Here is a 26,638-nt window from a genome sequence, read left to right as displayed (position 1 = left end):
TTCTGGGAACTAGTGTGAGCAACCCTTAATGGTCCTGGCCCAAGGTAACACACCGTATCCATAACCCTTTATGGACCCGGCACCAGTTAACACACAATACCCATAATCTTTAATGGACTAGGCCCATGGTAGCACATCGTATCCATAATCCTTTATGAATCCAGCCCAAGATAACACACCATATCCATAATCCTTTATGGATCCAGCCCAAGGTACCACACCATATCAAAAATCCAAATTAAATTAATCCAAGTTAAATTGGTCCAGGCCCAAGGTAACACATCATGGGCCTGATCCTCCTCGGGAGATAATTTATCATCTTCTGTTAAAATAACTTTTGAGAACGCTGTAATTGAAAAAGTACCAACAAGTAGGTGAAAAAGTACTATCAAAAGTCTTTTCTTGCTTGCTGGTGGCTCAAACAGCATTTTATTGAAAATTCATATGAGAAAAGGTGAATTGCATAAAGCCCCAAATCTATAACTAGTAGACTTAAGCCCATTAATATAACGGGCTCTAGGTCTGTCTCACAACCCCCCTCCCCTCCCGCCGCCACCTTCACATGTCAGCATGCATGTGCGCGCGCACATGTCTGGCCCGCTCATATGCCTGCTCGGCCCCCTGGCCCCGTCCTCCTATTGTCCCAACGGCTGTCTGTGCTGCAAATGTTTTAGTATAATTGGGAGTGGTATCTTTTTTTACATAAAGAGGAAAAAGAAAAAAAACTTCCACTCCTTTTTCGGGTCATCCACTTCACCCGCTCACAGACTTCATGTATATAGAAAGGACCATGGAAAAAAAATTCGTACAGAATCTTTTGAGTACAAATATATCAAAAACTTTATTGACACAAAATTGAAAAAAGGGTTCATTAAAAATATCTCTGTAAGAGGTTCCTTGCGGATTCTTCCAATACAGAATTATAGCAAAAATATGAACTTTGTCGTAGACTTAATGCAATTTAAGATGAGGCAATGACATGCTCGTTTCGGGCACAGAAGGCCCTTCCTCAGGCCGAATTGCAGAAAGTGCTATCTGTTAATCCTCTGGATAGTACATGGTCAAGACACCAAGGAGGCAAGGAGAACATCTGTACCAACCAGATGTATAATGCACAATCCTAGTGGCGGACGTGGCATAAATCAAATGCATCCAGCTTGTAGGAGTGCACAGTAGCGCAAATGCACAGGGAGAGTGGACGCAGCGACACTTGAGGATTATTATATAGGATTCTTAAGGGAGCTGGCCAAAAGTAACACACCACCACCAGATCTGACTTATGCTTTTGTGGTCATTGATGTGATAAGCATTTTACAGACTTTGCTATCTGTTTCTTGAAACCATCTTTAGAGAACGTTTCAGGTGACAGTGTGTCCGTAATGGTACAAACATCGCTCACGTTACTGTCTAGCAGCATGTATTTCCCTATGGGAGGGAAGAGGATAATCAACAGGCCTACCTCTGCAGAAACTACAATAAGTAGCAGTACAATAATAAAGACACACTCCTAAACAGTAGCAGTAGACACACAGCTCACCTTGTTGTCCCTGGAAGAGTATTACACACCTGTTAGGAATGCACTGCTGCAAGGTCACACTAGTGCTGCCTGTTAACATGTTTGTGTGCTGGGTTCTCTGGCCTCCCTAATGTGCAAACAGTGTGGAAGTTACACAAGTACTATATTCTTTACAACACAAAACATTTTTTTCACATACCGGGGGCTTCCTCCAACCCCATACCCACAGTTCGCTCCCACACCGCTGTACTCGCTCTTCTCCAGCTCCTGTACCGGGTCCCGTAAGTTCTGTCAGTCGCGGCCAGTCTGCGCAAGCAAAGTGCGCTCTCTACGTGCATACATATGAAATCGGCGCCGGTAGACTTGGGCGCAGGATACAACCTGTATATGGTTGATCCTGCTTCTGCACAAGTCCGGGCCGTGTTAATTACTATTCCCCCTCCAGGCCGCCATGGATAGTGGGGGAATGATATAGTTCGGATTCCAGCGATTGCTGGAGCCTGAATTATTGTGTTTTTAAGCAACTTCGACTCCGTCTTCTTACAGCGCCGACGTTACTCACTGAGCGCGCTAGAGAAGTAATTCCCTTTGTAGTCTATGGTGGCGCCAGTTGCACCCAAATGTTCTTGCGTTGAAAAGGACTGCTCCGCTCCACGTATCTCTGTTGCCGCTGGTATGTATAAAACTTTTTTTGCATTAAGTCTCTTGTACACTTTAAGATATCTGTACTAGAGTAAACATAGCTTTTGAGGGAACAGTCCTGTACATCTATACAGATGTTTAATCAGTGTATCGTGGAAGACCGTTGACAATAATTTTGAGTGACAGTTTTAGGAACATAACTGTACAGACACCCTGCTTGGCTACAGCCTTGCAGCCTGTTATATTATGATTCACTTGAAATCGAGAAGGATAATCTTAGCAGAGGAAAATCTAGCATCTATGTGTAACTTAAATGATACCTAGATAAGATACTTAAAATGAGATCAAATGAGGTGGGCTTTGTAAAATCAAGCGTATGAGGGAGTTCAATTTCTACGTTCATCAGTCTGTCTGTCTGTCTGTCTTTGGACTGGCTCCACGTATGTGACTTATTTGTTGGGATTATACACTACCAGTCTGAACCTTCTATGGGCATGGCTTATTTGAGATGTTCAGTTTCACCCTTAAGTGTTAGGAATGTATCAACAGTTGGCAAGTTCCAGCCAGAGCAGCGCACAAATTACTCACTGATATAAGCAGCACTTTGCCGGTTGATGTGGGAGAACTTTCTGAACTTTGGTCCTTCAGGAGAAAAGTACTTTATACATCTTTTCTTGTTGTTGATCCTACACTTGTGTCAGTTCAAGAGTACTGATTATTATTATTATTTAGTATTTATATAGCGCCAACATCCTCCGCTGCTCTGTACAGAGTATATTGTCTTGTCACTTAAGAGGCGTCCCTGTGATCTTGCAGCCAGGAGACTTGGACGCAGGATACAGCCGGTATATGACTTATCCTGCTGCTGCACAAGTTCCCGGTGGTGTTAATTACTACTCCCCCTCTAGGTCCACGTGGATGGTAGGGAATTATGTAATTCGGCTTCCAGCTATTGCTGGAGACCGAATCACAGTGTTTTAAAAGTAACTTCAGCTCAGTCTTCTGACAGCGCCAAAGTTACTCACTGTGCACCGCTATAGCCGTAATACCTATTATGGTCTGTGGTGGCGCCGGCTGCGCCCAAATCACCTGTGCTGTTATTACAGCGCTCACCTCAGAGAGGCTCACAATTTAACCCCTACCATAGTCGTATGTCTATGTATCGTGTAGTGTATGAATCATAGTCTAGGGACAATTTAGGGGGAAGCCAATTAACTTATATGTAGGATTTTGGGATGTGAGAGAAATCCGAAGTGCCCAGAGGAAACCCACGGAGATGCAAGGAGGACATCCAAACTCCAAACATGGTGCCCTTGCTGGGATTCAAACCTGGGTCCCAGTGCTGAACTATGTCACTGTGCTGCCAGTCTTTATCTGTTGGTCAAATATTGTAGGAAATAACACTCCTGTTAAAATCAGATTTAGTGGATGCAGGTTACAGTTCAATGATAGGCACACTGATGATCTTTTCCCTTTTTAGTAGAAACATTTCACTTCTAGGCTACCAGTTGCCTGGGCTTTCTCTTTAAATCAATTTTTACGATTGTGAGAAACAATAAAAAACCTTAACTGTAAATATTGGCAGGTGTGCACTTGCCAGTGTCTGTGGAAAAAGGCTAGAAGAATACACAATAATCACAGCTTAGCTTGGCATTACACAGAAACACTGTTCTCAGTAAACATTCTTATAGGAACATGTTGCTAAATGCTTGCCAGTATCTGAGGATTTCTTCTACTCACCCCCTTGTAAGGCAACTACTTTCTCGCTGGATGAAGTTGGTTGATTTTATGACCAACCTAAAAGCTTTCAGACTCCTGGCAGGATAAACAATGGCTCATCCTTTCAAATGTGCAGGGTAAGGCCTTACTTTGACCTAATGTCATGCAGTATGACTTAAGGCCCATACACACGGCGTACAAATGTCTGCACAGACACATGTTGAGCGACGGTTTGTGAGACTGTTTGCTTGTGTATACGCTGCAAAAGACAAAGACTGTCGGTAGACTCTCTGCAGACACAGCCATATTTGAGCGATTCAGCTGGTGAATCGCTTGTGACTTTTGTCTCACAAACGGTCGCTTAGTCTGTTGATAATTGGTGTCCTGTGGTGTATACGAAAGTCTTCTACAGACAGCAGAGTTGCTACCATAGTACTACTACTATACGTAGTCTGTGGCAGACAGCTTCCGTCATGTCTTCACTCTTTCTGTTGTCATGTGTGTACAACTGTCATGAACTTGACTTGTCGCTGCCATAAATATGCTGTTGTCTGTTTGTCGTTGCCTCACAACTACAGACAGATGTATGCCATGTGTATGGGCCTTTAATATAGAAAAGTGACTCAACATAAGAAATAACTGTAACAGTGGATAGATCATCACAGACAGAACACTGTCTGCATAGAGTTTGTATGTTCTCTGTGTCTGCTTGAGTTACCTCTAGGCAAAGCAGTTCCTTCCATATACCAAACACGTACCGGTAAGTGAATTGGCTTCCACCCAATGTTAGACAAGACTGTGAAAGGGTTATTTGATTGCTCTGGGACAGTTTGTGAAATTCAGTTACTTAATTTAGGCTGTGTGGAGTGCTGCAGAAAATATGACATCACTATAGAGATTCTTATCTTAATAATAATAATAACAACAAGAATAATAATATTAATAGTAACATAAGAATGAACTTTATGAAATCTGCTGCAGTGTCAAGACATACAGTGGCAAGGATATAGTCAGTTTTAGGTCCGGTTCACACTTGCGGTGGCCCTCCGGAATCGCCGTGCCGGAGCCGCACCGCTTGCAGAATGGACGGAACGGACGCACGGCATAGCAATGAAAGCCTATGCGTCCGTTCACATGCGTCCGTTCTGCCGAACCGGAGCCGGACCGGATCCGGGCCGGATCCGGACTCCGGCCTCCGTTCCAACATGCGCTATTTTTTCATCCGGCTCCTCCGGCAGCCGTATCCGGGGCGGAGCCGGACTGCACCATCCGGCCAATACAAACCAATGGGAACCGGAGAGCGCACAACACACTGGCTGAGAAATCCGGATGTTCTACCCCACTTCCTATGGGGATTGTTGCGGCGATATTGGATGGGGACACATGGGCAAGCATTTTGGAGTGGAGCAGCACAGCTGGATCCGGATCCGGAGATGTTGGCAGCATGTCGGAGGTGGAGGTGAGTGCTAAACAGCAGAGGGCCTGATTCCACAGGTCCCCCTTCTGCTGACCTCCCAGACCCCAACATTTTTTTTGTTTTTAACGTAACTTTTGCCAAACGGATCCGGATCGCATCCTGATGGACACCTGATGCAACCTGACCGGATCCGGATCGGATCCGCATCAGAACCGTACGGTTCCGATCCGGATCCGGTCCGGATCCGGTCAGGTCATCCGGTCCGTTTGGCAAACAACCGCTAATGTGAACCGGGCCTTAGTCTCCCAGCACAGGTACTGTATAATCTTGTTGTAAGATGTACTATAAATGCCTTCCTTCATTCTACCTCCCTACTTAAGCTATAACTATATATACTTATAGTGGCCAGGCTTCTCTATGCTGCCACTGTAGTCCCCCCCCCATTCTGTCCTGTCCACATGTTCTCTTTTTGAACACTCCCATATGGCTGATGCTTCTGGGAGGATACTGGGCATATGCGGTTACTAATGTTTCTGAACATCAGGATGCTCTTGGCCATGGCTGCTTTGCACAGATCCAGAGAGCACGATCCAAGAGGGCAAGCAAAGTGGACAGTGTATGTGCCCCACGCTGACTGGAACCAGTCCGCGCTGTGAATGGGGACTACAACGGCAGCATGGAGGGGAGGTCGGTCACAGTAAAGGGCCACTAAGTTTCTGATGGCATAAAAGAATAACTAGTGTGCATAACTTTTATATTTTTAACCTCAGGTACATGTAAATAAATATTTTGGTCTATTTTTATTTCAAATGAAGATTCAACTGCTAATAATTTTACTATAAACGGGAGAGGGCGAACATCTAGGAGAACTCCAAGGATGTCAATTCACTTTATAGAATAAGAGGAAAGTGGATTATTTCCTTCTAGTTTGGGGAGCCGGAAATCACGCTCCATCCTATAAAGTGTCAGCTCTGAGATCCAATCAATGTCATTCCTCAGAAAGTTACTTTTCTTTAGCAAGGATTTCCTTGACTTCTGATGAGCTGATGTGTCCTTCCATGGCCAGAGTTAGACCTTTTCTGTAAAGTTAAAGTTTATTTCTGTTTTATCCTTTTTTATTTTTATGAGCAAGTGACTTGTTGTGTGTTATTGTTTCTTCTGGTTTTTGAATTGTCTCTGTTCCCTGCACCACTTTTTGGAATATTAAATATGTAAGTCTTCAGTGTACTAAGCAAAGAAACCAGTGTCTGTATTGGATGCTCGGTTGTGTTTCCTTGCTACTCGTGTGAGATTGCATCGTGTGTTGTGCTCATGTTCTCTGATTTGAAGCCTGATGCAGATCTAGATTAGGCTTTCTCAACTCAGTTCTCAATTAACCCCAACAGTGCATGTTTTGTGGAAATCCACAGAGATAGTTAATGAGCTCTGCTGAGACACTAATTACCCCACCTGTGAATGCTTGTGGTTTTCTGCAAAACATGCACTGTTGGGGGTATTTCAGGACTTGAATTTAGAAACCCAGACCTAGACTACATGACCTCCAGTGTGAGTGCATGCAGTTTGGCGTCGGTATATAAAATAGTTGTAACTGCCATAGACAGAGACAGATCTCTTTGCAGCACAGGAGAGAGAGCAAGAGTTTTGCAAGTTGTGGTTGACGGCAACAGCTTTGTTTTAGCCTTAAAAAGGCTCCTCCTTCCTTCCAATTTAGTCAAACACTGTCGGGTCCTTTCTCTGCTAGCTGGTTGCAGACTCAGGTCTTGACAAGCACCATACTGATGTACATAAATATATTAAAAATGGTAAAAAAAACAACAACAAATGTTCAAAAACACATAACGGAACCATTCTTCCACATTTACTGTAGACTTTTCATATGTCCGATTCAGTCCCATTTTTGTCTGATGTCCAGACAGAGAGAAACAAACATGTTAAAACCAATACATGTGAAGCAGGCCATGGAAGATCATTACAATTTTTGATCCATCTGTTTTCAGCCTGCCAAAATGCAGGATAGCAGAACAAGAGTCTAAGTACCAAGTATTCACCTTGGTAATATAGATGTGTAAGAACTATACTGCTGCAATAAACAGTGCAGAAGTCCATGCACATTAGATGCACTTTGGGGAGTGGATAAAGATGGACAATGATCGGGACAGATTAAAACTTCTTCAATGCATTGACTTCAGTTTGTTTTCACAGTTTTTGTCCTTTAATTTCTGTAATTCCTATTGCAGACCAATAAATCTCCAGTATAAAGAAATGGCTGTGGTTGGCTCAGGCAGTCTTGGACAGACATACAAAGGGCACAGTTTGAAGCCAGAATAATAGTTGTTTTGTTTCTTGTCTGAACTGCTGTTTTATTGCCTCCGTTTTAAGGATATTCCTCTGTACTGCTGTGTGGAATTAGTAAAACTTCTTTTTCCCCCTTATTATGTGTAATGTAGATGCTGATTCAGCTTACTCTTTGCACATATATATTTTTAATACTTGGCTGCCATTATATATACCGGTGTGTGTGTGTGTATGTATATATGTATATATACATATACACATACACACACACACACACACACACACACACACACACACACACACTTATATATGTATTGCATACAGTTTGAGGTTGACTGTAATGTTAGCTGTTATTACAATGAAAATTGTAATGTTAGCTGGTAAATCTGTAATACTTAATCAGTGGCTTTAGCTACTGACGTATGGAGCGCCTCAGTGCAAATCTCCTAACCCATTCTGAGTGATCTTTGGATCTGATCCATCTCCTTTTTATTGTTAACTATTGTTTACTGTTTGTATCTAAATTCCCATCATGGAAGTATTCCACTACAGAGAAGTAGCTTAGCTGCTGAAATCAGAAAGGATTAACCACTTCACCTTCAAGGGTTTTCCCCCTAAAAAACCAAAGCAATTTTCACCTGTCAGCACTCCTTCTTCCATTCATTCGCCTATAACTTTATTACTACTTATTACAATGAAACAATCTATATCTTGTTTTTTTCGCCACCAATTAGTTTTTTGTTTTTTTGCTAAGAATTATTTTATGCTAACTGCATTTTAACAGGAAAAAAAATAAGAAAAAATTGAAAAAAAATCATTATTTCTCAGTTTTTGGCCATCATTTTAAAATATTACATGCTACCGTAATTAAAAACCACACATTTTTTACCTAGAACAATATATGATGCCAGTATTTTATGTGGAAATAAATGTGAATTTTTTCAATTTTTGCTTCCATCACTTATTACAAGCTCATAACTTAAAAAGTAACAGTAATATACCCTCTTGTCATACATATAACAGTCCCTAAGGTAACTATATATGTATTTTTTTTATTGTATATTTTTATTATTATTCATTTACTCAATTTTTGGGGTAACTATTGGGAAGTGTGGGAGGTAAGGGGATAATTTTAAATGAAAAACAAAAAGTCTGTTAGTCTAAAAAAATGTTTGTATTTGGCCACAAGATGTCCTCACGCATAACTTCCTTATGCGTAGTAGTACTACGCAAACAGGAAGCAACGCAACAAAATATCGGCTTTTGTGAATGAGGGCGCCATCTCACTGATGGCGGCGTTCATTCACACAGGGACTTAGATCAAAGAATGGGAACTGTTGTGGATACAGCAATAGAAGAACAAGAATTTTGTAATTGGGGTCCAGCTTGACAGGTCACTGAGGATGTCAGTGGTGTCAGAGCACACCGATACTCACACTAGATTTCTGAACAATCTTTACACAAAATATCTCTCCAGCCAATGAAACTCTAGTCTGTATGTAACTCAAAGCAGAGCAGTGAGGGGAGTGGTTTTGTAATCAGAGATGGTGTTCCCCATGTGCATTTATAATCGCACATTACACATTGAGGCATATCAGTAGGTTTATTGTAATTGACCAAATTTGTTTTATACATACATTTACAAACAATTAAAAGATTTAGTTCTGCTGTAAATGTCTATTAACCAAGCAAACATCTATTATCTATATGGCATTTAACAAAATATATAATCAGAATCAGAATCATTTTTATTTCGCCAAGTACAACGGGGGTTGTACCCGGAATTATTTTTGGCTCATACAGGGTCGGAGATGGTACAAACACATACATGCAGTCCAACACATACAATCAGGTACAGACAGTATCCAAGTAAGCATATACCTATATATACATACAGCACATAACTGTAGTGGGGGATGCGTGGGGGGGGGGGGGTCTGGGGTGCTATGTGAGGGGAGCAGCCTACCATCTCCGGGTGGCGCTCACTCAGCTCCGTAGCAGTTCCAGGTGCCCCGCAGTGTGTCCTGGAAAAGAGTGGATAGAGAAAGAGAGAGAGATAGAGAGAAGGGATAGCTAAGAGAGACTGAGGAAGAAAGAGACAGAGCCAAGGCAAGAGGAGAGAGACAGAGGCAGAGTCCTTTTAGGGCTGTAGATTTAATAGACCCCTGGGTCCGACAATCATTTCGAGAAGTGTCCATGCCTGTGGTCCGGTTCCCCGATGTCGGCAGGTGGGCAGCTGATCTTCAGGGCCGGGTGGTGGTGCAGGCTGGCTCGGTCCTCAGCAGTGGCAGAGTTAGGCACTGGGTGGCCGAGCAGGCTGGAGGCTGCGGATGGTGGAGATGGTGGTCGAGCAGGATGGTGGAGACCCTCTCTGGAGCTCAGATCTCTTCCACGTGGGAGGTGCCGCAGGAAGCGGTGACTATGCGACTATGCGACCCGCACCACGTGGACGCTGAGCTCTGTGTCGGCAGCTCGCCTGTGGGCCTGCTTAGGTGTGGGGTCCTGCGGACTCTGAAGCCTCCTGATGTGGCGGTGGCTGGCTCAGGGCAGCAATCGGGGATCAATGGCCTGCTGTGTCTGCGTAAAAAGGCAGACGCTGATCCAGGACCCGGCAGCAGCGGTGGAGTGCTGCTAGTGTGGCTTCCGTGTGGTATGAGGCTCCAGCAGGCTCCGGCAGCGGCAGGCTACACAGTTCCCCTCAGCAGTCCGGGCAGCGGCGGTGGAGTTTCAAACAGGGCACGTGGGCCCCGATCAGCTGGCATGCCGCCGCCGTCATGCGGCTGATGGTTCGCGCTGTGGAGAGCTCTCTCGTGTCCCCACATCCTCCCCAGTGGTCTAGGGAGGGGGGCCTGGGAGGTGTCACAGATATATATATATATATTTACACCAATTAACAGATTTGGTATTTAGGTAAGTATTGAATATTTATGTTAGTTACTGGATACGAGACACCTTAATTAAAACCATGTAATAAGTTTTTGCTGAATAAATATTTTGAGCTACTGGTGGTTTTTAATGTGAACATGAAATTTAAAGTGGGCTATTATAAAGAAGCATGCAGTATCAGTTACATAAGCATCCTCTGCTGGCCTTATTTATACAGCTTGTTTTGTAGGATTAAAGGAAGGACTAAGTGGCAAAAACCACACTACACAGCCCTTCAGGCTTTGAAGTCTCTGGAGTCTCTGGAGTATATGTGCAATGGCATTGTGTTTTCTGGCTGCTGCTTCGGTAACAACCAAGTAATTACTCTCTCTCTTCTCAGCTGGCAAAGGTCTATACCAGACCATACCAGTGTGTGTGCAAGCATGCTGGAGCAGGACTGTGTGTGTGTGTGCATGCGTGTGTGCGTGTGTGTGTGTGTAGCTCTAATGCTCTAGCATGCTTACACACACACACAGTTCATGAACAAGGCATTTCCTCTAGATCAGTGGAAGTAGAAAGCATAATTGTGATTGATGTGTAGAATAGTTTGTGATCTCTTGAGACTTTACGTATCCTAGGCACTTAGTTTAGTAAAGCTGCTTTTAGCATTTATTGTGCATTACTCAGATTTTCCATAGCCTCTCATCGCTAAGACACAATGTATAGCATTATTTGGAATGCTGTTTTTTTAAAAAGGTATTTTTGTGCAAAATCTTATGTAATCAGAGAAAGGTGAAAATATAGGAGTTAATCTAGTTAGTGTGGTCAATTATGCTACCATATGCGCGTGCAAGTATCATAACCCGTCATATGCTAGCAATGCTTGCGCCACCTAGGTAATGCAAGTTGCACTATTAATGTGCGTTCCTAGCATAGGTATCTGTTAAATTTCTGTGACCTACCTGTGCACAGCAACTTTACCAAACTTTACTGAATCTATAAGGAATGAGAAAATTATACTCTTACCCCCCAAAAAATAAGTCTGACTGTATGTAATAAGTACTTTTATTGCTATCCATACTGCAACAACCTATTGATGACGTTGATCAGTAATATACTTATCATACAATTTAATGTATCTTTATACAGTAATTCTTTAGCAACTTGCTGGGATGGAAAAAGCTTATCTTTGTACTATTTTCCCATACTAATTTGTAGCAGCAGTTCTGCTCAGTTCCATCTCCCCTCACCAGATGCAGGAAACATACTGCTCAGCAGTGATCTGAACAGCCTGCTTGTGCAGTGATCACTGGGGCAGTCATATTGGGTTGCAGTACTCTCCCCACCACAGCTGGTCGCAGTGGCCATTAAAGTCTGAGGCATGACACGCTGCCTGTGGTACGATGCAAGTGCTCCGGGGGCCACAGAAGTAACACAAGCTGCAATGTGTTACCCTGTGACTCCAGAAGTCAACTGTTTTTGTTTTTTTACCGCGGCTAGAATGTGCAACTTTTTGGCTGCAGTGCAGTGGGATTGTTTCAAATCGCACCCCTGCTGCAGCACATAAGTGTACAAGGACCCTGAAGCATTCACTCAAGATAGTTTTGGGCCAAACTTACCCGTGATCTGTGCATAGCTTTAGTCATATAGTCACACCTACTAGGGCAGGGTTGTCAAACCGTTCCTTCGAGGGCCGAGGTCCTCACACATTTTTTTGACACAGCTCAAATTAATTGATGGGCCTGAATCAGGAAACGTGTGGTTCATCAGGTAGAACACATTCCTCTCTTTCTTAATCCAACCTAAACACTGGCATGGATCTGGCCCTCCAGGCCTGGAGTTTGACACTCGTGTACCAGGGCCTACATTGACTGGACATTTTGTACTGAAATCTGAGATCTTGCCACAGATCCGGATAAGGTGACAACCTTTAGACAAACTGATATTAGCTGATTACAGTGGATGTGTACTACATGTAGAAAATGAGCTTCTGCTGTCTTTAAGTTTACTGCTCCTCATAATAGATTTTAAAGGCATTGGGGTTTATCCTATTCTAAAGGGGCCCATACACCTAACAATTTTCCCGCCGATATACAGCCGTTTCGATCACAGTGATCGAAACGGCTGTGAAATCGCCACGCACACCGCTGACAGAACGATTGATTTTTGTCCGAAATTAATTGTTCCCAACGATTCCTGTCGCCCCATCCGTACGGAAGATTTTTCTCGGTCGCCGGTGGGTCGGTAGTGCGTCGTTAGCGGCGTTCGAATGCCCGACGACCGACGCAATACAGCGGGTATACATCACCTGCTCCGGCCGGCGCGAGTCCCCTGGTCTTCTTCTCCGCTTCGGGCTCCAGACCGTTTCTTCTCCGCTTCGGGCTCCAGAGCTACACAGAACTTCCTGTCCCAGCAGGGAGTTTAAACAGTAGAGTGCCCTCTACTGTTTAAACTACCCCTGGACAGGAAGTTCAGTAGCCGGAGCGGAGAAGAAGAAGACAGCGGGGACTCACGCCGGCCGGAGCAGGTAATGTATGCGGCGGGGGGGATTTGCAGCAGCGGCAGCTCCACAGATTGTGAATGGTTTCAGGCTGAAATCGATTCACAATCTGTTTGCAGTAAAGGTGGCCATAATATCCCTCTCTGATCAGATTCGATCATAGAGGGATCTATCTATCCCTTTAGATTGTAAGCTCGCAAGGGCAGGGCTCTCACCCCTTTGTGTCATGGAATGTTATTAATTTAATTGCTTGTACACTGTAAAGGCCCATTTACACGTCGGATTTCCGCGAACGACGGGTCGTTTGAACGTCCCGTCGTTCGCCTGCTAAATCGGGCGTGTGTACAGACTATCGTTCGTTCATTGTCTGTATCATTATGTATCCCTTGTTTGTTTTCTTACATTGTACAGCGCCACGGAATATGTTGGCGCTTTATAAATTATTAATAATAATAATCTGATGGCAAATCGACCAGTGTATGTCCACCTTAAGGAATCTATATCTTAATGCTGGGTACACACGGGGTACCGCCGTAGCTTGTCGCTAGCACATCGGGGACGTGTGCGCGACAGCTCGGCGCCAGGTCCCTCTGTGCAGCAGCTGTACACATGGCACACAGAGGGACAGATATGCGGCCCCCCCGCCGGAAGCTCCGTCCATGGTCTACGTGTTGCTGTCGCTAGTCCGCATACACACGCAGTATGCGTGGCGGACTAGCGACAGTTGCGGTGAAGTTGCGGCGACAGCTGCCAATCGCCTGGCGACAGCTCTGACTAGCGACGGTTCGTGGCGCACGCGTTAAACACACGGGGGACCTGTCGCCGCAACACGCACGTGCCACGTGGTTGCGGCGACAGTTGTAACCCGTGTGTATGAGCCATAAGTTTTCTTCAAGGAGCCATTTTCAAAACAAAACCTCCGCTTGTTTCCTCAAGCGGTAGCCATACTTAATGCTGAACCACGTTAGAGCTGCTAGGACTTGAAAGTAATCAGCACAGAACTGAAAATGAACAATTCTCGCATTGCTTACTGCCACTATACTTGCATAATGTCCTTGACTTGTAATATACACACCGTCTGTCCTTGTATTGTTTTTGCTTGTGTTTGTTAAGCAACTGCCAAGACAAATTCCTTGTAGGTGCAAACTTACTTGGCGAAAAGAAATTGATTCTGATTCTAAAATACTTATAAAGCTTCCAGCATGCAAAAAAATACTCAAAATAAGTTTATCACATTTTACTTACTTTATAGCAATTGCCAAATGTTGAAAAAATATTTTTAGACAAAATGAAAAAATATCTCCTGGGAGAAACCGCAGGAGAAAAAGTTTATTGGACAATGGCCACTGTCTGAAACATTACTGAAAATAATGTTTATAATGAAAGTGTGTTTATAAATTGTAGGAAGTATGTTATGAATTTGTGTGCATAGACAGATTTGTCTGAATTTTAACACCCTGACAAAAAGGTTTACATCCAAGATTCAAGCTGTTCTGAACAAGTCGATTTAGAGATGTGCCCTAAGGCTTTTGCTTCTTGCTGGAACTGAAGTTTGATATTTTGTGACCTTTGTGTCTCCCCAGGACATTTTCTGACGTTTGTGGAACCTGTAAACAACATTACAATTGTTCAGGGTCAAGCAGCCACCCTCCATTGCAAGGTGGCCGGAAGCCCACTGCCAAATGTCAGGTGGTTGAAGAATGATGCCCCAGTGGTGCAGGAACCGAAAAGAATCACCATCAGGAAAACAGACTATGGCTCACGGTTGAGGATCCAAGATCTGGACACCACAGATACTGGCTACTATCAGTGTGTTGCCACCAATGGCATAAAGACCATTTCTGCAACTGGAGTTCTTTTTGTCAGGCTTGGTAAGTGTTCAGCTAAATAGTTGCAGAAGCAGGAAAATGAAGTTCATTTATTAAATATTAGACAGTCTCTAAAATGTCATTAGACTGATGAGAGGGTAACCTTTTAGTGATAAAAATATATTTGCTGTAAAAAACAAAACACATAATAGTAACTTAAACCCCAACATTCAGACCATGCTGGTAAGTAAGCAGCTCTAAATCATCAAAAATACTTTACCGGTACTTACGTAGCACATTTTGTGTAATTAGCGCAACCTGGGGTATATGGATAATGCTTGCAATACTAGAGTAATGCCTGTTAGAGCCTGAGCAGCTATAAAAACCTAATGGTACGTACACACATTTGATAAATGTTGTCAAAAATGGTCAATAACGATCAATTTCGCTGACGTTCATTCTCTTATCTAGTGCGTGTACAGTGTACACTCAACATTGCTCAAGGATCCAACATGTTAGAACCTTAAGCAACTCTGTCTTAGACCGATCGTCGTCCCTCCACCCTCCTTCATAGCAACATAACACATGACTGATTCAAAGGAAGGCAAGACTTTTCTGCAGCATCGGTCCTCAATTTGTTGCCCAAAATATTATTTTCTAAACCTAAACAGGCAGCAATAATCGCATGTGTGTACTTAGATTAACACTAACCTACTCCTAACACTAAGACCCCATTCACACTTGAGCGTTTTGCCGGCGTTTTCGTCAAAATGCTTAAACGCTAGCGCTTTTCAAAGCGCTAGTGTAATACACATATGGGCCCGTTCTTACTTGGGCAATTTGCGCTAATCGCCGCAAATCGCCCCAAATCACGAAAAGCAAATGCATAGCTTGCACCATTTTCAGGCGATTTTCCGGCGATCGCGGTACAGTGCTATAAAAGTGCTAAACGCGATCGTGGAGAAATCACTGCACTGTCCAGTGATTTTTCTGCGTGAAATCGCGGAAAAATCACTCCCGCAAAACGCCGGCAAAAATCGCCGGCGTTTTGCGCTTCTAAGTGTGAATGGGGCCTTATCCTCCCCTACCCCCACCTATGGATAACACTTATACCTGCTAACCTACCCCTGCCTTTGTTTCACCATTCATACAAATAACTGGTAAAGTAGTTTTGTTTAAAAAATCTGAGCAATCTAACTCTGTATCCTTTTTTTTTTTTTTACAGGACCTACACATAGTCCCAATCCCAACTTCCAGTAAGTACTACATTTCATTATTAATTATTTATGGTACAGAGCACCATCTCCTCAATTTGAGATTGTAGAATGGTACAAAACACAGAGATGCTATACAAATTTTATTGGATAGCTCAGATGGTGCCCAATAAAGTATACAGCAATTACAAAAGTAAGAGAGAAGAGGATTTTGCTCTTACTATCGATACTTTACGAAAGTTACTGTGTAAGAAACGTGTTGTCCTTGTTTAGGTTTTTTGTTTTTGGGCATCTCTTCCAAAGCTTGTTTTTGCTTATGCCAGTCTCTGACCATTTTCTCTGCAATTCTGCATTTTCTGGAAGCCTTGGAATTATTTATGCCCTCTGCCATTTCATCCTCTGCTTTTGAGTTGCTGGATTAATGGTCATTTTCAGCCCTTAAAGAGAACCCGAGGTGGGTTTGAAGAATATTATCTGCATACAGAGGCTGGATCTGCCTATACAGCCCAGCCTCTGTTGCTATCCCAAACCCCCCTAAGGTCCCCCTGCACTCTGCAATCCCTCATAAATCACAGCCGTGCTGCTGACAAACAGCTTGTCAGAGCTGGCTGTGTTTATCTCTATAGTGTCAGTCTGCTGCCCTCCCCGCCTCCTGCAAAACTCCAGGCCCCGCCTGCATCCCTTCCCTCCCTGCTGATTGGAGGGAAGGGACGGGGGCAGGGACCGGAGCTCTGCAGGAGGTGGGGGAGCAGCTGAGACTGACACTACAGATGTAAACACAGCCTCACAGCACGGCTGTGATTTATGAGGGATTGCAGAGTGCAGGGGGAACTTAGTGGGGTTTGGGATAGCAACAGAGGCTGGGCTGTATAGGCAGATCCAGCCTCTGTATGCAGATAACATTCTTTAACCACTTGAGGACCCACCCTTTACCCCCCCTTAACGACCAGCGCTGTATTCTGTGATCTGTGCTGGGTGGGCTCTGCAGCCCCCAGCACAGATCAGCGTGCAGGCAGAGCGACCAGATCGCCCCCCTTTTTTCCCCACTAGGGGGATGATGTGCTGGGGGGGTCTGATCGCTCCTGCCTGCGGGTGTTGCGGGGGGGGCACCTCAAAGCCCCCCTCCGCGGCGAAATCCTCCCCCTCCCTCTCCTACCTGGCCCCCCCTGGAGAGATCCGGGCTGCACAGGACGCTATCCGTCCTGTGCAGCCAGTGACGGGACGTCCCCTGTCACATGGCGGCGATCCCCGGCCGCTGATTGGCCGGGGATCGCCGATCTGCCTTACGGCGCTGCTGCGCAGCAGCGCCGTACAAATGTAAACAAAGCGGATTATTTCCGCTTGTGTTTACATTTAGCCTGCGAGCCGCCATCGGCGGCCCGCAGGCTATTCACGGAGCCTCCCGCCGTAAATTGACAGGAAGCAGCCGCTCGCACGAGCGGCTGCTTCCTGATTAATCAGCCTGCAGCTGGCGACGCAATACTGCGTCGCTGGTCCTGCAGCTGCCACTTTGCCGACGCGCGTTATGAGTGCGCGGTCGGCAAGTGGTTAAACACACCTCGAGGTCTCTTTAAATTGATATTAATGCTGTGCCATAACTTGGTTAAATAATCTGGAATGAAAGAAGTCACAGTAACATAGTGGTAATACCAAGACCAGATTTATACATTTTTTTTCTCCCCTAGGCCAACTTCCTTGGGCATCTCTCCTTTTTATTCTGATTCTGATACCATCTACCGAATTTGATTGCCCTGTTTAAAAGATATTTACTCCCCTTTTGGAATTATAGATATAGTTTGCCCTGTGCACCGCATCAGTGCGATGCATCGTTCCTGAGTTATGGGGTGAGTTATTTAAAGTGATACTTTATTGGAATCATTATGCTCTTGCCCCCTCCCTGGGCTGCAGGTTGGGTCCTCGCTTCCCACGGAAATCTTTTTATTCTAACTCTATGTTTACTTGGATAGTGGACATTCCAGAAACCTCACCCGCTCGCTGGGCTTTGGGCTCAATATGTTTTGTGATGATTAGTTTTGCTGATTTTACTCTTGAAAACAGCTTTATGGTGCCCATACACGATACAATAAAAATGTTCGATTTTCCCGTTTATTCGATCTAAATGATCAAATTGAATGAAAGTTGAAAATATTTTTTTTTTCGATCTAGAAATTTGAATGATTATCCCGTTTTTTCAAGAAAAATCTGATCGGACATGCTGGAAAAATCTTTATATTCGATCTAATGGAATAATCGAACTAAATGAATCGAAAAAAAATGAAAAATTGTACCATGTATGGCCACCTTTAGATTATTGCATGTTTTATATTTTTATTGATTTTTATACTAGAGTTTGAATTGTTTAGGAGAAAAAGGGAAAAAAGGTATATAGATGACTGTATTTTTTAGCTACAGTTGCACTGGAATTATTAACAATTAACTGCAGTGGATTTTGGCAATGACAAATAAACTTGAAGCCAGAATTAAGCTGTAAGCACGAGGATTCATTTTTGAGAGATTCCTAGACAACAATACCACTAGCAGGTTGTAGTATGTGAACATAATCTTCATGATAACTGAACATTAAACAAGGGGAGGAAAATTGTATATTTCATTGTTACAAATATGCTCCAGCTTGTATGAAACTGTGATTTTTTTTTGGGGGGGGGGGGGGGGGGATTTGCAGTCCTAGTTTAACAACTCTGATTATACACTGGTAAAGTTTTTCTTAGATCCAGTTTACAAATATTCTGCCATTTTTCACAATGTACTGCTGATGCTTTCCTTTGAGTGTCTGTTCTCACTATGGGCTTGATTCACAAAGCAGTGAAAAAGTGCTTTGCCTGCGTTAAACGGTTATCGCGTGTAAAAGTTCACGTTCGCGCGCTAACGCTTTTTTTGCGCGTTAACCTTCACGTTCGTGCGATAATGCAAATTTATTACGCGAACGCAGAACGTTAATGTGCGCAAAATTTGCATTATTGCGCAAACATTAATTTTTGCAAGCGATAACTGTTTTCACACTAAGTTTCGTGCAAAGCACTTTTCACAGCGTGATAACGGTTATCACTGCTTTGTGGATCAAAGCCTATATGTGTTTAAGAACATCACAGTATATTGCACAGGACGTGTTGTTCACAAGAAAGATGTGCGCTTTGTGTTTTAGTGCTATGTTGTTTTAGTGCTGTTAAATTACACGGTCATGTGCATTTTTTATGTGCCTTGGTGCTGCTACTCATTCATTGGAGACTGTGCATAGCAACAAGGGGCAACTCCCACTAATAGTGTGAACAGGCCCTATGGCAGGCTGGGTATTCTTACTGTTACCCGTTTTCACTGAACAGACTTTAACCTGTATGCATTCCCTTATACCAGGGGTGTCAATCTCAAATACAAAGTGGGCCGAAATTGTACACTGGGGCCTAGTTGCAGGCCAATCTCAATGTCTACTGGCCACCTTCCTCCCTTATAAAGATTTCTGGTGTCTAGAGGTCCTCCCTACAGTTCCCTAGTGTTTAGTGCTTTCTTCCTACCTCCCCATATTGCTTACCTGGTGTTCTAGGTCTTCACTTCCAATATAGCTTCCCTGGTGGTCTAGAGTGGGCCAAACATAATGCAAAGTGGGGAAACCACTTGAGGGCCAAATTTAATGTTTGACATGTATGCCTTATACTTAATCATGCCAAAACCAGAGGCCATGGTGATTACTGCTTGGCCATTACTGGCGTATTTTCTTTGCATAGTACAAAGACGTAACATAATGTATATTACTTGGAACATATTAATATCACATACAAGTCATTACATTAGACAATGTAAAGGTTTCATTGATAAAATGGCAGCGATGCTTTTGGAGAATGCTACCTACATAGGTCATCTCTAAAGCATGGAGCACGGGATTCAAATGAACATGATGCTTTATGAACCAGTAAAGGTATTCATTTATTGACTGAGTGGATCAGTTCGCTAGGGTTGATGTGGCTTGGCATAATCCATTGGGAATTCCAGTTTACTCCATATATGTCTGGTTACAGATAAGCTATGGTTGCTGTCAGTAGTTCTGCAAACCTGTCTCACACAAAACACACAGCTGTCATGTATTGTTCAGAGTTGCCAGTAAATCCATGTTTGGTCTTTGTGTGTTTTGAATAGTTTTGAATAGTTTCCCAGACTACAAAGCAAAAAAAAAAAAAAAAAACCAACAAAAAAAAAAACAAAGCTCAGATTAGCTAGTCTACCCAATATTTTTTGTACTACAATTTCCACAAATGGTTCTACAAGCAACTTTTAAAACATATTTACAATGTAATAAGCATATACTAATTGTGATTCTTATGGAGAGATCCTATTTTTGTTGAGGTAAGAAGGTATAAAATGAAGATAAACCCTACCATACAGATAAGATGCTCAGCACACCATGGGGTTGATTATAAAATGAATATTACCGCACATACAGTACATAATATTACCGCACATGTAGCACGATTGCAGTACTCTAGTAACACGGCTGCTACTACAGTAATGTGCGTGTTACCATAGTAGCAGCCATGCTACCGGAGTGCTGTGGTCGTGCTACAAGCGTATGGTGCGGTAGTTGGACATGTATGCTAAGGGAATATTACTGTGCACTTTGTAATATTACTGCGCGCTGTGTATGCGTGTATATTAACGCAGTTTGATGAATTAACCCAATGGTATGCTGAGCATCTTATCTGTATGGTGAGGTTTATGTTCATTTTATACCTTCTTATCCTGCACATAGTTTGATGAATCAGCGCCTTTCTTTGAACCAGTTGCACTCTGAGCTTTTGCTCTGCAAGGCCAGGACGGTAATACTGTAGCTGTGCATACAGGACACCAGAAGTAATGTATGCATAATTAACCGCAAAAACATACCAGGAAGAAATGAAATCTGACTTTCCAAAGGTGCAAATATCAGTGCAATGTGTTCAGAATTGGTAAGCACTAGATATATGGGAATAGCTCAAGCAGAAAGAGGCAATTGTAAACGTATGAGAAGTGAGATGTGTGTGGTCTGGGAGGATGTAAAGTGGTGGGTCCTGCATTTCTGCACTGCTGATGCCTGTCTGTTACTATCAGGTTTCTGGATAAAAAGAGGATTGTACTACTCTTCTGGATTTAAGTTAATCACCCTTCTGTGACTAGTCTTTGACTATGTTCAAAAGTATTAGTGTTTCTTTATTTTCTTTTTTGGCAGAGAGGTGATAAAATGTGTTCAATTAGATTTTGCTGGTGTATCCATAGTACCCCATTCCAAGGTGTAAATCCATCTACTGCTAACGGGCCTGCACATTAAAATTTCTCCTGAACACTTGTAATCTGACTCACACACCAAAGTACCTTACACATTATTATATGTTGTAAAATAGCGACTGTATTTTACTAGACTGCCATGGGAAATGTCTTGCTTCTGTACTTTATAGTCATTTCTAAGACTGGGAGGATTCATAGTGAAAATGCAATATGAAAAGTCAGTAAAAGAGTGAAGTATCAGGAGAAATGTACAGCATTTTCACATACTGGAAGTTTGCATTAACTAGTGTAATACACCATGCAATAAATTAGAGGTAATGTATATCAAAAGGTACCCGTAGACTTTAGGCAGGGAACACACTTGTCTTTCAGTTTTCTGCGCGCGTTTTCCTGCATACTTTTTCTGCACACCAAGTGTGTTTCTATGCAGGAAAGCGCGCGCGTTTTTTCACAGCAGCTGATGTAATTGATAGAGAAAACTGACAAAATGTGCAGAATCAGGATGCAGAATGTCAGTTTTTTTTTTGGCGCGCGAACAACATATTAAGTGTGGACTAGCCCATTGATTAACATGAGTTCTCAGTTTTTCTGTGCAGAAAATGCGCACGAAAACAGTCAAGTGTGTTCCCTGCCTTAGACTTTTCTGTCTGCAGAGGGTGGGCTGGCAAGCACCTTCAGCATCCTAGTGGACACTGGGTACTGTTTTTGCAGAAATCTGAAGTTTTGAAAATGCGATAGCAAATGAAAACATTCCATTCATTGTTGGCCAACATTACCGTAGATACAAGATGGTTACCTGATGCTTTAGGCTTTGACCAGAAATTATTGTTGGCTGTGGTAGTGCTTGACTGAGCTGCACATATTTAGCAAACACTGTCCATCAAAGTATTATATTTGTGGAGATCTTTAAGCTCTGTACAGACACTTGGATTTTTTTGGCCAAATCTTTTGTGATGAATTCAGCAGTCTGCTGGCGCCCAGCCAGCAGACTGCTGAATTCATCACCAAAGATTTGGCCAAAAAAATCCAAGTGTCTGTACAGAGCTTAAAGATCTCCACAAACATAATCACTGGGCGTGAGGGTTCAGGCCATTTGTCTCAGCTGGGCTGCATACACTATTTTATGCAGAGAAGAGAAAGAGGAGACGTTACAGGTCTCTCACCAGCAATTGAGAGCAAAGCAGTCAGTTGCAAAATTTCACCAAGGCCAACTACTTCTCACCCATATTTTGATGAAATGAAGAAAAAAGGGGCAGGTGTTTAGACATCAAACTGATGTTCTTGTCAGTTAAAGTTTAATGTCCCTATAATCTGACCCCATAATTTAAAGTACGATAGTGAAACCTTTTTGCAATGTTATCAACTACAGTATATTGTAAGAGCCCTTATGCCATACATGTCAAACTCCGGCCCGTGGGCCAAATCTGGCCCTCAGAGCCATTAAATTTGGCCCTCAAGTGGTTTCCCCACTTTGCATTACATTTGGCCCACTGTAGACCACCAGGGAAGCTATATTGGAGGTGAAGCCCTAGAACACCAGGGAAGCCATATAGGGGAGGTAGGGGGAAAGCACTAAACACCCGGGAACTGTATAGGGGAGGGTGGGGGTCTCTAGACACCAGGGAACTGTATAGGGGAGGGAGGACCTCTAGACACCAGAGCACTTTATTAGGGAGGAAGGCGGCTAGTAGACATTGAGGTTGGCCCGCGACTAGGCCCCAATGTACAATTTCGGCACGCGACTAGGCCCCAGTGTACAATTTCGGCCCACTTTGTATTATGCTGAATATAATATGATTAGATTTTGTTGGTATGCCCTCACACAACATAGTAGGAAGACTTTACAGTACACCGGTGGGTAACATTATACAGTGTCTAGCTATTTATAAGAGAAGATCTTCTATGTCAAATTGTAGTATACCTATATAAGTGAGCTATGAGTAAAGTTGGCCACAGATTGTATCACTTTCTTGGTAACTCATTATTCTCCAAACTGTCTCATTGGGTCACCAATATAACATGAAATTGACCAATTTATATGGCCTTTCTGGTTGCATGAGAGGTATTTGACTTCCAAATGAACAGATAATACCAAGATAGATCGTTGACAGGGTTTTGCCAACCTGTTATATTTCTTTTATTTGTGGTGCACTGATCTGTCTTATATTTGTGGGGATCTGATCTGTTTATAATATGTATGATTTCTTACAACATAGTGTTTCAGATGTTGTAAAACATTTTTAACTTGCACTTCCCAAACAACCAATGTCCTGTGCCCCTTTGATGATATTTTGGCAACCATGCCCAGGTCAGATGAGCCCTTACATTTCAGAGTCCTAAACTCAGTTTGGTTCTTTTAAAACGGATACATTTTCCAAGTATGGTGTTATGTAAACAGATATAAAACAAATCCAACTAAAAATAGTCTTGTTTGCAGTCTCTAGTTATAGTCATATACGTAAGTTTACGTATGCATAGCATTGCCACCTGTGAACTCTTACAGATGGTGGTATTGCTGGGATGGTTGAGTCATTGGTTTTTGATAAATGTCTTCTAATTTTGATTACAAATTATATTAAGTAATTACAAAGTAAAGAACTCTGTTGGGATGTTTTCTTTCCATTAATCTTGACCTCATCTGCAATTATTTAGCGATTGAAGAATTTAATGTGCTGTCGTTTTTTTCTTTGATGAAACGTTTAGTAATGTCTGTTAGTTTTAGGAAGAAGTTTAGTAGTCTTTTTGCATGCTTTGGCAGTTTCAGAGGAAACACATTTGAAACAAATTACGTTTTTTTTCCTACAGTATTTGAAGTCCTGGAAACCTTAATTCTCATTTGAAGGAAAAAATTGTATTTTCACCTACCTTGTATTCTGGTCATTGAGTCATTGTTGTGTGGTGTATTGCTTGCGGTCGGACACCAGTTTTGAGTTGCAGATTTTATTGGTGAGGATTATGATGGTGTTGGTGTAATGGGGTGTATCACATTGGATAGTGTCAATTATTTCCAAGTAGTCCTGAAGACAAAGCTTTTTATTCAGGCCACACTGCAGCACAAAAAATAAAGTGTTTGAACAGTTTACATTCTTATACCTTAGTTTGTTTTTCCTACATCGCACAAGGCAAACTCCAGGAGTAGGTTAGCACACCATGGTAGTTTCAAAGCTGAAGTTTATTAATTCTTCATATAACATTTGTCAACACAAAGTTATGACAATTGCTTTGTACCATGGCGGGTCCCCTTCATCAGATAAATGCAGACAAACATACAGTGCTACATCATGCCGTGCATATAAATACTATGCAATAATGGTCAAGGACTGCCCACGGCTAATAAGGGATCTACCACTAAATCAATTTGCATACAGAAAACACAAAGTTGCAGCGGGATTAGTAACAGTGAGCATGTCATTGTCAAAGATTGCAGCACTATGCAAAAGGGTATCAGTGCAACAATTATGCAAATGCTCAGAATCGTCTTCTGTCATAAGTAACAATTCATGCCCTCACCTGTAAAGTCACCCATGCCTCACAACTGGTCGATTGGGATTTAAATTGAATGGGCAGTGAAAACCATGGCAATCACTGGAAAAACCGCAACTGCACGACGCTATGCGACTGAGGCAAACTTGCTGGGGTACTTTCGTGTTGTGCTGGCGTTGCTTTGGCAAAGCTGCGTCAGCAGACTCTTGGCGAATGGGCGCACTCGTTGGCCAGGATCAGAGGCAGTGTACACGTCCTTGTCGCTGTCCACAACATTGATGCTCAAGTGAGCCAATCATGTGCAGGGTGTGTGGGGGGCTGGTCTGTAAGTGCCAATTCCACCTATGGGCCCACAAGGACTCTCAATGGGATGGGGGCATGGTGGACACAGCCGCTTAAGTCCCCGGCATGTGTTGCCGTGGTTACCCGTCTGTGCGATGCAAGTGGTGCAATAGCATGCATATATGAACCATCACATTAGCATGCAATGCTATATATAGCAGCTAAAGAGTGCATATAACTCATTGATATAAAACCTGCAAAACATAGTACAGCATACCATACAATTCGGGAAATTCTGTCAAATCAATTGTATGCATAAACCTGTATAAAAGAAAGAAGAGAGAGGGCGAGGGAAATAAAAGAAAGGGTTATGCTGGGAATACAAGGTACGTTTTTGTACCGTGTAATCAAGCCGCTGATGGCTCGATTGATAATTTCCGACGTGTCCAATCACCCACCGGATCAATTCCCCACTCGATACCGCAGGCAGGACAATGGTAAAAAACGAAAAAAAGATAAGAAGCGCCTGCGGGGACAAGCGGGAATCGATCCAGGCGCCCGCGGGGATGTGACGGAATCGAGCCAGCGGCTCGATTACACGGGCAAAAATGTACCGTGTATGCCCAGCATTAGAAATAAATCACTTACTTGTTTGATAAGGTGTGCCATTTCAAAAACCACTTACATCAGATGAGGAGATAAACATCTAAAAAAAGGGAGGAGGAGAGGGGACTGAATTTATACACAAGCAAGCTGATAGCATCTCCAGCCCTCAGCCTGTGATAATGTGACAAACACAACATGGCTGCCCTCATTGTATCACAGGAATAAATAATAATAAACTTTTGAAGCTGTTTGCAGCTAAATATGCTTTGTAAACTATCTAAACTTTAGATAAGATATACTGTATAGACAAGTTACTTGTTATAGCTAGTTTTTCATCTCGGATCCGATTTAAGTAGAATTGCCGTTCCATGATCTAACCTAATTAAAGCAGCTAGACTGAAACTGGAAGTGAGCAACAACCCAGGCTCAACCAAACCTCAAGTATCTTCTTTTATTGACTACATAGTGCAAGGCAGCATGGCATTTTGATTTTCTCAAGTGTCTATTTCAATTTCTCCTCTTTCCCATCCTTTTCTGCTTATCACAGCTCTATTCACACACCTAATCATATTTAAAGGATTTATCAGACCCAGGTGCATAGGAGTAAAGAGAATTGTTTAGACAAGAGATAACACTTGGGCCCGTTTCCACTAGTGCGGTGCGAATCACCGGGATTCCACCGCTGACGAAATCGCATGCGGATGCGATTCCGCGTGCGTTTTTTGCCGCGATTTCGCATGCGATTTCGCATAGGCAGGGTATATGCGAATTTAACCATGTCACTGCCTGGTTCAATTTGCATTAGTTTTCGTGCAAATTCGCACGCGAAATCGCGGCAAAAAACGCATGTGCGTTTTCCCTATTAAATACATAGCCTGCGAATCGCCTGCATTCCTCACGCAGGCGAATTCTGCAGGCTCTACCGTGCAGAAAAATCCTGCACAGAAAAACGCACCAAAAAACTGACAAGTGGAAACAGTCTCATCCACTTGTATTGGTTATGCGAATCCGCATGCAGAC

The 26,638-nt window shown here is 43.0% G+C and overlaps 1 protein-coding gene across 2 annotated transcripts in view; it reads left to right on the top strand.

Moving 5' to 3' along the window:
- The window catches only part of ROR2 (receptor tyrosine kinase like orphan receptor 2), a 217,691-nt gene that overhangs the window by 159,934 nt on the left and 31,119 nt on the right, over positions 1–26,638 (top strand). For both annotated transcript variants that reach the window (XM_068237986.1, XM_068237978.1), the window contains 2 exons: positions 14,538–14,825; positions 15,988–16,018. In XM_068237986.1, the coding sequence (XP_068094087.1) occupies positions 14,538–14,825; positions 15,988–16,018 (319 nt within the window). The remainder of the gene's footprint in view (positions 1–14,537; positions 14,826–15,987; positions 16,019–26,638) is intronic.

The sequence above is a fragment of the Hyperolius riggenbachi genome, chromosome 1 (assembly GCF_040937935.1).
Source record: "Hyperolius riggenbachi isolate aHypRig1 chromosome 1, aHypRig1.pri, whole genome shotgun sequence".
NCBI lineage: Eukaryota > Metazoa > Chordata > Amphibia > Anura > Hyperoliidae > Hyperolius > Hyperolius riggenbachi.
The sequence above is the reverse complement of the archived record's forward strand: the minus strand, read 5'-3'. Positions and strand labels throughout refer to the sequence as shown.